The 13,137-nt window shown below is 38.7% G+C and overlaps 1 protein-coding gene across 3 annotated transcripts in view; it reads left to right on the top strand.

The window, feature by feature from the left end:
• Dpp10 (dipeptidyl peptidase like 10) overlaps window positions 1-13,137 on the top strand; it is a 1,656,730-nt gene that overhangs the window by 1,625,458 nt on the left and 18,135 nt on the right. For all 3 annotated transcript variants that reach the window (NM_001415116.1, NM_001415117.1, NM_001012205.2), the window contains 2 exon segments: window positions 11,226-11,420; window positions 12,219-12,273. In NM_001415116.1, the coding sequence (NP_001402045.1) occupies window positions 11,226-11,420; window positions 12,219-12,273 (250 nt within the window).

Raw genomic sequence — 13,137 nt, 5'->3', positions numbered from 1 at the left:
TTCATTACAATTTTAATTGTGTATATTGAGAAAATTGACACTTGCTCATTTTGTAAAGGTCTAATATTGTATTTTTGTTACCAAACTTGGGACAATTGTCTACATGCTCTAGGAAGTAAAATATAAAACACCTACCTTGAGAAGCCAATTGAATGTTGCTTAACCCACTCTAGTGGTAGCACTCATAGGGATGCATGGCACTGCCGGGTACTTTGATCTCAACAGCTTCATGCTGGCCCTCAGGCTTTCTCTGACCCAGGTGGTCCATGAACTGTTTCATGGTGGCACCTCTCCACACTGCTGCCATTCACAGTTACCTATGCAGGTTGTTACCATACCAGACCAAGCATCCCAGTTCTATGGTGGGCTTGGTGGATCCCACCACTATATCTTTTGAACTCAATTAAGTCACCACATGGAGGAAAACATCACACAATAGCCTCTGATCCAATTGATATGATATCATTTGTCTATCTTGAAAGAACAAAATCCTGTACACACTCATCCCTTAAAAATACTATAACAACCTGTATCTGTGCAGAGAGAAGAATCTTTATATCTATTCCAGTTGTTCTTCCTCTTTCCTGTTTCGCCCTCTCCCTTCTGAAATCTCTGTTACTGCCTCCCTTCCTTTTTATCCAATGACAGACCTCATTTTATCTTGTATCTGCTTTTACCTGCATAAATCATAAACCTACACATCACCCTTTCTGTCTAATTAAAAAAAACTTTTCTCTCAAATGTAAGCTGAGCACAACTATTATCACTTGTAATTTATAAAGTATAAAATGTATCTAACACCCAGTCCAACATTTTATCAGTTAAACAGAACACTTAATTTTCTATTCCAGCTTAAGGAATGCTTAAAATCCATGTTATGTCCTGGCTAGCTTGTATATTATGTGATAACTATCCAATTAAATATGTATTCTCAAAGGTAAACAGCCTGGATAGGCTATGAGACTATAACTAGTTTCAACCCCATCAGAAATCTGAGAATGACCAATATTATCTGAAACGATAGGAAGCCTAACACAGTTTCCCGAACTGAGACAGGTTGGAGAGACAATTATCGACTTGCCCTTCTCCTGTTAACAACATGTAAGAGTAAGTCATCAGCCTTCTCGCCTAGGATCATCTGAAGACTTTTGAAACACAGAATTATGAGGGGCTGATCATTCTGGCTCAGCAGAGACTGTCAGTCAACTATTCTGCAATGCGTTCTTTTCTGGACAGTATTTTTTTTTGTAGAAGAAATAGGACATTTCTTTCCAGTGGCTGTCATGCCACAATGTATTACCTTACCTGGAGATGGAGATGTTCAATTTCTTCCTTGAATCCACCAATGGGGAGCTATTAGGAGCAGACATGTCTCAACAAATGATAAATAACAATATCACATTGTGTGAGTTTCTGACATTTTTGAAAACCATCTAATTATGTAAGGAATCTAGACTGTTGTCTGTTAATTATCTTAATAAGTTATCTTGAAAGCACTGTAATGATAAACTTAGAGCTATGAATGTGCTATCTGGCCCTTAAATCACATGTTTAATCACCTGGGTTTTTTTTGTTGTTGTTGTTTTATTTTTAATAGCAGAAAAGAACTGGGTAAGCCTTATAAATTTAAATGTGTTGTATAGGCTTAATGCCTATGTATGAAAGTAACAATATTAATTTTAATTTTAAATAGATAAGAAATTCATATCAAAGAAAATCTAAACTTGTATCAAATAAATTCTGTGCCAAAGTAAAAGATTTTAACTTTAGCTTAGTAACAAATATAAGAATTTCTACCAAAAGAGATTATAGCTGTATAATCAATTTGAGCTAATTTCTCTGTGTTAAATTATGACCATTTCTAAATTCTCTAGAAAGACATCCCTATAATAACCACTTTCAGCCTCCCAACATTTAGGGGATCGAGGTGGTGACTCTTCAATAACTTCTTCAAGCTGTACGTGGGTGTTGAGGTATCCTTTTGGGAGGTAGGGAAAATGGAGGAGTTGTTGTAGCCTGATGTCTATCTTTGCTGGACCCAGCTGAAAATCCTTCTGAACAGAAATCCAAGTAGCCATGTTCAGCATTCTGATGATCAGCTTCACCAAAGCTGTACATTCTGCAATCTGTAAGTCTCAAAACAAAATTTTAGTACCAAGATATCTTTTTGTTTGATTCTCTTGAATTTAGTTTTTCGGGAGGTCTACCTGTTTCAAATCTAATCAATATAACTCTAGAAGGTGTCCAAAGCCTAATCACGCTTTTAAAAAAAAATAAAGACAAACTTTTCTTCCAAAATGTGTGTTCTTAGTCTATAACCAGAAAAGCTTATATCTTGCACACTCTCTCAGAGAAATAATATAACCACAAGATTCAAATTCACACCCATTATGAAAATTAAAACTATTTAAGAAACTGAAATAAACTAAACAAACTTTTATGAGCCTGCTAGGTCTTTTAATCTGTCATGTCAGGAAATTAACTCTAAATTTCCATGGAGCCCATGTTAAGAGAATATGAGCCTCCTGCTGTGGTAATTTTAAAATTAACCACAAACCCTCACTAGCCGGCATTGATGAGCCATATGGTATAGTGGAGTAATTCATAAATTAAAGCACACTTTTATTAATACCAATAGGAATAAGAAGTAAGCAACTGGTCAAACCAGAACTTTAGCTCAATATACATCTATCTGCTAGGCTCTCTACCTGGAGCTATCAGACCTTTATTTGTTGATGACTTCTTTAATAAATGTCTGTATTCACTCTGCCTAGTGTATAGACTTCTATTCCATAATAATATTTTAACTGGCAAATATCACCACTCTCTACTTGGAGTCAGTGACTAACAGGCAGCTTGTCTAACCAAGATTTTAACTGAGAATTCCCATGAAGCCCACATTAAGAAAATATGGGTATCCTCAAAGACTACTAAAGCATTATATCTTTATATCATCTTTAAAACAAATAAACCAAACCTAATTAAATCATTTTCCGAATGCCCTTTGATTAAGAAGCAGGCAGCTTCTAATCTCCAATTCTCTTTTTTTTTTTTTTTATTAACTTGAGTATTTCTTATATACATTTCGAGTGTTATTCCCTTTCCCGGTTTCGGGCAAACATCCCCCTCCCCCCTCCCCTTCCTTATGGGTGTTCCCCTCCCAACCCTCCCCCCATTGCCGCCCTCCCCCCATAGACTAGTTCACTGTGGGTTCAGTCTTAGCAGGACCCAGGGCTTCCCCTTCCACTGGTGCTCTTACTAGGATATTCATTGCTACCTATGGGGTCAGAGTCCAGGGTCAGTCCATGTATAGTCTTTAGGTAGTGGCTTAGTCCCTGGAAGCTCTGGTTGCCTCGCATTGTTGTACTTTTGGGGTCTCGAGCCCCTTCAAGCTCTTCCAGTTCTTTCTCTGATTCCTTCAATAGGGGACCTATTCTCAGTTCAGTGGTTTGCTGCTGGCATTCGCCTCTGTATTTGCTGTATTCTGGCTGTGTCTCTCAGGAGCGATCTACATCCGGCTCCTGTCGGTCTGCACTTCTTTGCTTCATCCATCTTGTCTAATTGGGTGGCTGTATATGTATGGGCCACATGTGGGGCAGGCTCTGAATGGGTGTTCCTTCAGTCTCTGTTTTAATCTTTGCCTCTCCCTTCCCTGCCAAGGGTATTCTTTTTCCTCATTTAAAGAAGGAGTGAAGCATTCACATTTTGATCATCCGTCTTGAGTTTCGTTTGTTCTAGGGATCTAGGGTAATTCAAGCATTTGGGCTAATAGCCACTTATCAATGAGTGCATACCATGTATGTCTTTCTGTGATTGGGTTAGCTCACTCAGGATGATATTTTCCAGTTCCAACCATTTGCCTACGAATTTCATAAACTCGTTGTTTTTGATAGCTGAGTAATATTCCATTGTGTAGATGTACCACATTTTCTGTATCCATTCCTCTGTTGAAGGGCATCTGGGTTCTTTCCAGCTTCTGGCTATTATAAATAAGGCTCTGTGTCCAGGGTAGCCTGCATTTTCACAGCAGGGGACCTAGAGCCCGCAAGCAAGCAGACTGCCTCTCTTCTGTTTAAGGTTTCCATGCTTGCGACATCCTGAGACTCAACATGGTACTTGCCACTTCTTACTAAGAAAATAAAACTTTCTCAGGTTGAAAATCTTTAATTTTTAGTGGATTCTTGCTCCATGTTGGGAGCCACCTCTTGCAGTAAATATTTAAAAATCCCTAACCTTTTAACCTGCTTTAGCACTGGCACCCATATTGCCACATGGCACTGCAAGGTACTTTTATCTTAGCAGCTTTACACTGGCTCCAGGATCATTTTGACCCAGTTGGTCCATGAACTGTTTCAACATGGCATCTCACCATGCTGCTTCCCTTCCACTCACAGTTCCTTTGGCAGATTGCTGCCACACCAGGCCAAGAATCCCAGTTCCATGCTTGGCTTGGTGCATCCTGCCACTATACATTCTCTTGAACTTAATTAAGTCACCACATAAAGGAAAACACCACACAATAGCCTCTGATCCAATTGATATGATATCATTGGTCTATCTGGACAGAACAAAATCCTGTACACACCCATCCCTTAAAAATATTGAGAACAACTTGTATCTGTGCACAGAGAAGAATCCTTATATCTGCCTCCATGTTGTTCCTCGTCTCTCCTGCTTCTTCCTTTCCTTCTTAAACCTCTGTTCTTGCCTCCCTTCCTTCTTGTCCAATGACACACCTCATTTTATCTTGTGTCTGCCTTTACCTGCATAATGACATCAACCTACAACATCTGAACTATAAAAAAATAATAAAGCAGAAAAATATGAGATATCTCCTGTGGCTACATTGGAAAGAGGAGTAAAGAAATCCAGTCACCCTTTCAACCCTATCTCCAATGTTCTAAAATGAAATTAAAATTTAAGACCAGGTATATGTAATACATCTAAGCAGTCCCAGTCAAAGTGTATTTCTGTCCAATTGAACAACCGTTGTCTGAACTTCAGTTTATCCTAAAAGTCTGATGAGTTCTTAGAACTGAGTGAAATCTGTTTAAGGGATACAACACCTTCTGTCCTGCTATGACTAAAGATTTTCTTTCTCTGCCCAGCATAAGATTTTTAGGGAATTTTCCTTTTCTTGTGGGTTATTGTTTTTTGTTTGCTTGCTCTTTTTTGTTTTTTGTTTGTTTCACTATTCTGATGTTCAGATTGGGCTAGCTTCATGTCTTTCAGGCCAGTCACGCTTGCATCTATTCTCTTTTGTGAAATTACAGGCCCTCTCTTCCTGCTACTCTTCTCTCTACCAAAATTCATGCCAGACCTTCCGTGAACATGCTCTAGGCAGAGCTGGAGAGCACTAACAGGACTCATGCTGCTTTACAGTTTCTTTCTTTCCTTGTTGTGACAAGTAAGGCCTATAAAACAGATGTCTATGTCCCAAAGTCAACAAAACACCTGCTATCATATATGCTCCCTCCCCAACTTCTGCAGTGCTGGCAAACCCAGTCTACTGGTACTAAGGCTCCTTCTGCCTAGCATCTCTGCTTATGGCATGTGCTGTAGCCCCCTTAATTTGCTTGAGAACTTTCCATACTTTCCATTGAAACTGATAAGATCATTAGCTATTTATACATTACTTCATTAAAAAATATTTTCTGTGTACAGGTGTACCTCTGCATGTGAATACACATGTGCGCATATGCACCGACATAGATGCCATAACTTGATATCTAATATATTCATCAATTTCCCTCTACCACAGTTTTTTGAGACAAGATCTCTCACTAACACTGACTCAGATAAACCAGATGGATGGCAAGCCTCACAAATCTCAACCATCCTTTTCTCTCCCATGTCTTTATTGTTACACTGCTGGAACTGAAGGCATGAATTGCAGTCCCTGGCTTCTTCACAAGGAATGTGACCGAGATAGCTCCCAACCCACTTCTACATTTTTTTAGTCAGTGTATAGATGATTTTTTACTCTGATAGCTAAACATCTTATAATCACTATATACATATCAAGAAGAAAAATGGATCCTTCCGTGCTGGCCCTGCTTGTAAATTTTTCTGGGGTACCCATGTAAAGGGAAGTGATATAGGTGTAATTCTTTCAAAATGCAAAGTGGTGGAAAAAGATGTTCCATCTCTGGGTTGATGTAAATATTAAAGTAAATTAGAGTAAAGCTCTTCTACTCCCCTTCCCTTTCTACTCCCTCAATGATGCCTTTAGAAATTATCTCAGAAGGAAATTGGCCAAACGATAAGAATTAATGTAGTGAGACTTGACAGCAGACATCATTAGAAGATAGTATTTCCTTCTTGCTTATTTCCATTTTTTTTGCCTGGGAGATGTCCCCAAGGCCCTTTTCTATTGGTTCTGTTCTGTTATTTTCATGTGTTATCTAGGATGTTTATCCCAAGTTTAATTTCGTGTGGATAATACTAACGGTCCATTTTTTAGTTTTAGGCCTGGCTCATTAATATCCAGGCTGTTCACTGTTTCAATCTGTGTAGTGATGAGAGCTCATCTTTTGGCTCCTTGTTGCAATGTGAATAGCAGGATAGAAAGAGGTGGATTTTTCCATTTATTTTATTGCTCTCCTGAGAGTTTTTAAACGATATTTGTTTCTGGCTAAGGAGAATGTTCTGGACGCCATTTAGAGAATGAGTAAAAAGGTATACAATCCACTTTAAGACAAGAAAGAGAGTCTTTAGTGGGTAATCACTGGTCCTGACACAAGGATGTATGGTCGACCAAAAATATTGAAGAAAAAGGGAAATGTGGAAGCAAAGGCATAGAATGATAGATTCAACTTCTCCTATATTAATGCACATTTTTGCCATTTATAAAGTAGAATTCTATTTTGTATTATGTATATGTGGGAAGGGAGTGTACCCATGTGAGTACAGATACTGTGCCATAGAGGCCAGAACACTGTGCCAGATACTGAGAGCTAGAGTTATAGGCAGCTATGAGTCACTCTAGAAAATGTTGGGAACCAAAATCTTGTCCTTCAAGAGAGCAACATGTGCTTTTAACTCTTGATCCATATCTCCAGTCAACATACTTTTTAAAAATAAATAATAAATGCTTGCATTAAATACAATATATTTTTAAGTTTAAAACACTATAATCAAGAAAAGTGGCAATACGGTAGCTTTCCCTGTCACTCGTTTTTGACCCCTCTTTGTACTTCAGGTGTCTATAGTATTTCCTGTGTTTTCTAATTTCTACTCACAAAGCACCAGTGAGACTAGATTCTGCTAACCCTAAGAGCCATTGTTTACTTTCTCTGTCCCTTTAAAGTTCTGTCTCTGAATATAATCACATTTTGTGGTGCCAGGTATCAGGAATTTACTCTGTGAACGTAAGCGACAAAATTCTTCACATATAACAACTTTTGTTATTTGATATAACAGCTTTTTCCCATTAACCACATTTTCCTAAGTTCCCGTGTAAGCACCAATTAAATCCTCAACATATAGTTTCAGAGGTCCAGTCCACTATCACTAAGGCAGGAAACATTACAGTCTGTGGGCCGACATGGAGCTGCAAGAGCTGAGATATCTACTTCTTCATCTAAAGGCAGCTAGGAATGGACTATAAGCCACACTGGGCAGAGCCTGGGCGTGCAAAGAAACTCAAAGCCCCCTCCCAGTTCCCCAGTGCCACACTTCCTTTAACAATGCCACATGTCATCCAACAAGGCCATACCTCGTAATAGTGCCATTCCTTATGTCCATAGATAAATCTATGGGGACTAAATCTATTCAAATCACTACACACAGTGCACAGGCTTTTAGCAGTTATAGTGCAGTCTGAGAAGAGCCAAGATTGTGATTTCTGGACCTATGCACAGCTTTTTAGAGTTTGTGGAACTAGATTTCTCTTTTGAATTGACACATAAAACTGCTATCTGTTCTCAGTACTTAATGTATCCTGAGGTTCTTTACTGGGTTTCTCTCTTTCTTTCTCTCCTTCTTCCTTCCTTCCTTCCTTCCTTTCTTTCTTTCTTTCTTTCTTTCTTTCTTTCTTTCTTTCTTTCTTTCTTTCTTACTTTCTTCAAATATGGTGAACTAGAAGTCTGTTGATGAGTATTATGTAATGTGTGGTGTATCTGTGTGAACACATCTGTGATGGTTGAGGAAAGATGCATTGGTGCTTTTCTCCTGAAGTGCAAATTGTGAGGACAGGATTCTTGGAATGCAGGCCAGGTAACTGAATGAAAAGAGAGAGAGAGAGAGAGAGAGAGAGAGAGAGAGAGAGAGAGAGAGAGAGAAGCAAAGAATATGACTCATATCAATTTTTAGCACCAGATGAATTAAAAAAACAAACAAACAAGAAAAGAGCATGACTGTTCCTGGGTATGGTAGAGGAGGTTTATTGTAGACAACATGGAGAGCATAGCCAGAGTCAGGGACAACTGCAAAGTTCAGGGTGAACATTACCAGACTGACCTAGGTCATATGAAGAGAGGAGGGAGAAGAGGCAGGAGAAACCTTCAGCAAAGAAGGGCAACAAAAGTTCCTCATGTGTGAACTTTACTCTGCCAGACAAAAATGCAGACAGGAAGGGTGGGAGAATGCACCATAGGATGGAGACTCCATCCTGGAGGAGATCTGAGGCAGACTAAATTCTGGATACTGAATGGAATCAGGAAAGAAGGAGGCTCACACAGGCCTGTGAGGAAAAGCCAAGTACTCGGGGGTAGGGGAACTCTAGCTTAGTTTTGTGTCTAGTATTGTGGAGGGGCCTTTTGTGGAAGACTCTGGATGCTCTGTACTATGAAGGCTTCCCCTATGGTTTCCATGGTGGTTCTTGATAAGCGATACAGTCATTGCCTTTTTGAACTTGTTATTTATGGTTTATCATAGAAAATGGGTGTATACAACTTGCTCAGGGTGGACCAGAGATTAACTATCTTTTGCAGGAAGGATTGTCCAGGAAGGGAAACTTATTGGCTAAATGTTCAGGGCCATCTAGATAACTCATTAGGATGGAGAACTCTGTGTTCTGTGCTACGTGACCAGTGGTCATGTTCTTTCCATGGGGGTTGTGGTTATGTGCTTCAGAATAGGAGCCAAATCTGGAGTCGATGAACCTCCAAACATCCTCAGGTCTGAGAATACTGGAGTTTCTGTACCCACTCAACCTTCCCAGTTTTTGTATGGTGACACAGTTCCACTTGCCCTACAAAGGGACAAGAGAATGGGCAAAAAAGTAAAGCATAGACCAAAAGGACAAAATAGTTGCATTATATAGGAAAGGGCAACTCTGAATTGTGTGAGAATCCAAGCCCAATGCTTAGCTTTGAGAATTCTAGGGTGGGAGTAGTATATCCCCCATCCTACAGATGGGCAAGGTAACTGGAATACAGTAAGAGATACAAGGAGAATACCTGCCAGCATCCACTTTGCTATGTTAAGTAGATATCTCAGACATTAGTCCTATATTTAAGGCCTAACAATACCGATGAAGATCTTCTCAGAAAAAAGCAATTAGATGTTCTTTAGACCCATCATGTGGGTGACCTCCTGTATAATCTGTGCCTAGTTTGGTCCTAGAAGAACCAAATATGAATATGATGAGGATTAGAATACGGATGATGATGGTATGATGGTGCTGATGGTGATGGTTATAATGTTTATAATGAAAGTGATGGCATCTGCATGCATGATAATGAGGGTGATGTAAACTGAAGAAATTATCCTTCTATGGTATGGTAAAAGTCATGATATTTGATTTCTGTTTTATGCTTTATTGTATATACGAGGGGCAGAATAGTCATATTCATGTGGAAGAGTTCAGAGCAAAAAGAGAAAGAGGTAGAATGAGTATTTTCCAGTAGACTTGAGCTGGCCTTGAGGGAGGCAGGAGCAGATCAATGGGAAAACAATAAAGGGAGGGAGCAAAGAGAAAGATGATGAGAGCATGAGTAAAAGAGAGCATAAACAGGACAAACAATTGAGCATAGATGAAATAGCAGGATTATAAGAAGAACCATCAGGTAGGGGGAGGGAAGCTCATGCACTGAAGAAGTTCACGGTAGCAAAAGAGAAGGAGAGATGAGAAAAGTCAGATGCCCACAGTGATGTTGAAATGTTAGCAAGTGCTGAGGAAGCCTAGAGGTCCGCATGAGAATCTGTTCACATAGGTACCACAGATAGCACTTTATCTCTTCTGCCAACAATGAGAAAAATGGCTACTTACGGTAGAAGGGAACTGGTTTTACCAGATCTGAGAAATGGTAGCTTTCAACTAACAGCTAGAATTTGGAGAAATAGAATATCTTCTGTACCTGACAAGAGTTATGATGGTTATGATGATGGTAAGGAACATGATGAGAATGATTTTCATGGAGGTGTGCTAGAGATCAGACACAGGATCTCCCAAAGGTTAGACAAATACTCTGATGCTGAGGCAAATCCCCAGTACATGTGGCTTTTATGAGCTCCTCCCTCTCTACATTTTCTCTATTATGGAAAATAAAACAACAAAAACCACTTGACCTAAACAACACTGTCAGTGTAAAGTCATGCTATATCTTCCTTGTGGAGAAAAGAGTCAAGCTTTGTGATTTTTATGTCACCTTGGAATCTTGTTTTCATGATTTCCAGATATTTGTATTCCCACTACCTTTCTTGGCTGTTAGCTTGAAGGCTGAAAAAGATTTTTCTTCCTTTACTGTTTGTTTAACATATCTACAATAAAAAGTGAGAACTCTATCTTGGACAGAAAGAAAACCCTCAGGAAATATTAATACAATATTTCCTTCAGAGTCCAACATTCTTTAAGGTTGTATGCTTCCTGTTAAATTATATGAAGTTTCCATGGCTGAGTTGGCACTCTATCAGACCCTTCAACCCTTGTAAACCATAGGTAAGACATTTATTTCTACAACACACTTGAAGACAGTCAATAAAAATAGACTTGTCTGTCAACTTGACAGTCATTCTTCAAAAAAGCCTTTTAAAGGACCACATATTTTCTCCATTTCTTCTCTTTGAAAAATGAGTTAATCCCATGTCAGCTGCAAGGTCTCAAGTTCTGTTTTCACCTCATCCATAGGACTCCTCATTTCAAAGTTTATATGGGGAAAATGGTTTGTCATCAAGAATCAACCAAATGGTTAATAGCCCATATTTGTGATTTCTGTAACTGGTAAACTTTCTTCCAAGGTGCTAGCTGCTCTTATTTTGATCAAATATGTTCACATTTGCAGAGATGAAGAACCAGGAGGCCAGATGGTGACAGAAAAATTTCATGTTGACTGGGATTCAGTTCTTATTGACACCGATAATGTCATTGTAGCAAGATTTGATGGCAGAGGAAGTGGATTCCAGGGCCTCAAAGTTTTGCAGGAGATTCACAGAAGGACAGGCTCAGTAGAGGCAAAGGACCAAATAGCAGCTATAAAGTAAGTCAGTGCATGTCTTCCTGTTGATTTTCATAATTGTAAAATCTATATAATAGGGCACATTATCCACTCAAAAATGTCAGAGATTTCTGTTTTCTCAGTTTAGCATGTAGCTTTCTTGCATTGTTGAAAGCATTTATCATTGTCATTGATGTTGTAAAAGAATAATCATATTTATTTTTGCAATTATAATTTACTTTGGGTGAAAACGTGAGAAGCAGTATACTAGTATATCATTTATTGACAGAAAAACTGTGTGTGGTAGGTCCAAAATTAATAATAATTCTTTCAAAATAGTACTACATTTTTGGAATGTTACTTACACTGAGTGTGTATGTGTATGTGTGTGTGTGTGTGTGTGTGTGTGTGTGTGCATGTGTGTGTTTATTAAATAAAGCTAGATACTCATGGAAACATCAACTGTGGAGTTGAAGGTCAATCCCATGTCTCCATCCTTATGTTTTTCCTTGTTTGAGACAGGATCTCTTGATGTTCACCCTCTTATACATCAGGCTATCCTTACCCTGAGCTGAGAAGCTCCTGTCTCTATCTCCCACCTTGTTGAAGGAACTCTGGGATTATATGTGTACACTACCTTACCTGGATTTATGAAGGTTCTAGGGTTTGAGCTCAGTTTCTCACATTTGAGCCCACTGAACCATCACCTCAGCCCCAAGTCAAACATTTATAAGATTTTTGGGGAGTGTTTGTATTTGTCTATCTGTCTGTGAATCATAAATTCAGATATGCAATTGATTCAAGATAGTATAACTATATGTAATTTTTTTATTCTTTCAGATATTTACTGAAACAGCCATATATTGACTCCAAAAGATTAAGCATTTTTGGAAAGGTAAATAGAAATACTGAATGAATTTATCCAAACTCACCTATATATGTATGTATTATATTCATGTATATGCATATACAGTCATTATTCATTGTACTTTAATTTTATTCGCTGTCATGTAAAACAGCATAATCCATATAGTAGCCATTCTGTCAATTATTTGGAAGGCTATTTCTCAAGCATTCAGTTGATGTCTGGTATTAAAAATGAGCAATAAAAGGGAGAAACAGCTAGGTCTAGAGCCTGGGATCACAACTCACTGAGACAAGGGCTTGAGGTACACGGATAAGAACCCGAGTTTGTTTCTGAGATCCCATATAAAGCTGTGTTTTATGACATATGCCTCTAATCCCAGTGATTGTAGGTGACAGAAAGATAAAGGATGCTCCTTAACAAGCTACTGTGGCTCAATCATTGAGCTCCAATTTCAGTGAGAATCCCTATAGGGTAGGGCAGAGGACAACACTGAACCTTGACTTCTGGGCTAAATACACACACACACACACACACACACACACACACACACACACACACCTGCATACAAATGCAAATACAAGTACCCACAAAGATACACATAAACACAGACACACACAGACATATATATATACAAAAGACAGACACATACACACATATGTACACATGTACCACACAAACACATACAAAAAGACACATATCCACAGAGAGACAGACACAGACACATATATACACATACACCCACAGACACATATACTCATACACGTGCAGATACACAAACACACAAACACAGACACACAAGTACATATATAGGCACACATATGCAAGTATGAACACACAGATGCATATGTACACAAACACACACAAATACACATAGTTGTATTAATATTTAAA

Source organism: Rattus norvegicus, chromosome 13 (genome assembly GCF_021556685.1).
Source record: "Rattus norvegicus strain SHRSP/BbbUtx chromosome 13, alternate assembly SHRSP_T2T, whole genome shotgun sequence".
NCBI lineage: Eukaryota > Metazoa > Chordata > Mammalia > Rodentia > Muridae > Rattus > Rattus norvegicus.
The sequence above is the reverse complement of the archived record's forward strand: the minus strand, read 5'-3'. Positions and strand labels throughout refer to the sequence as shown.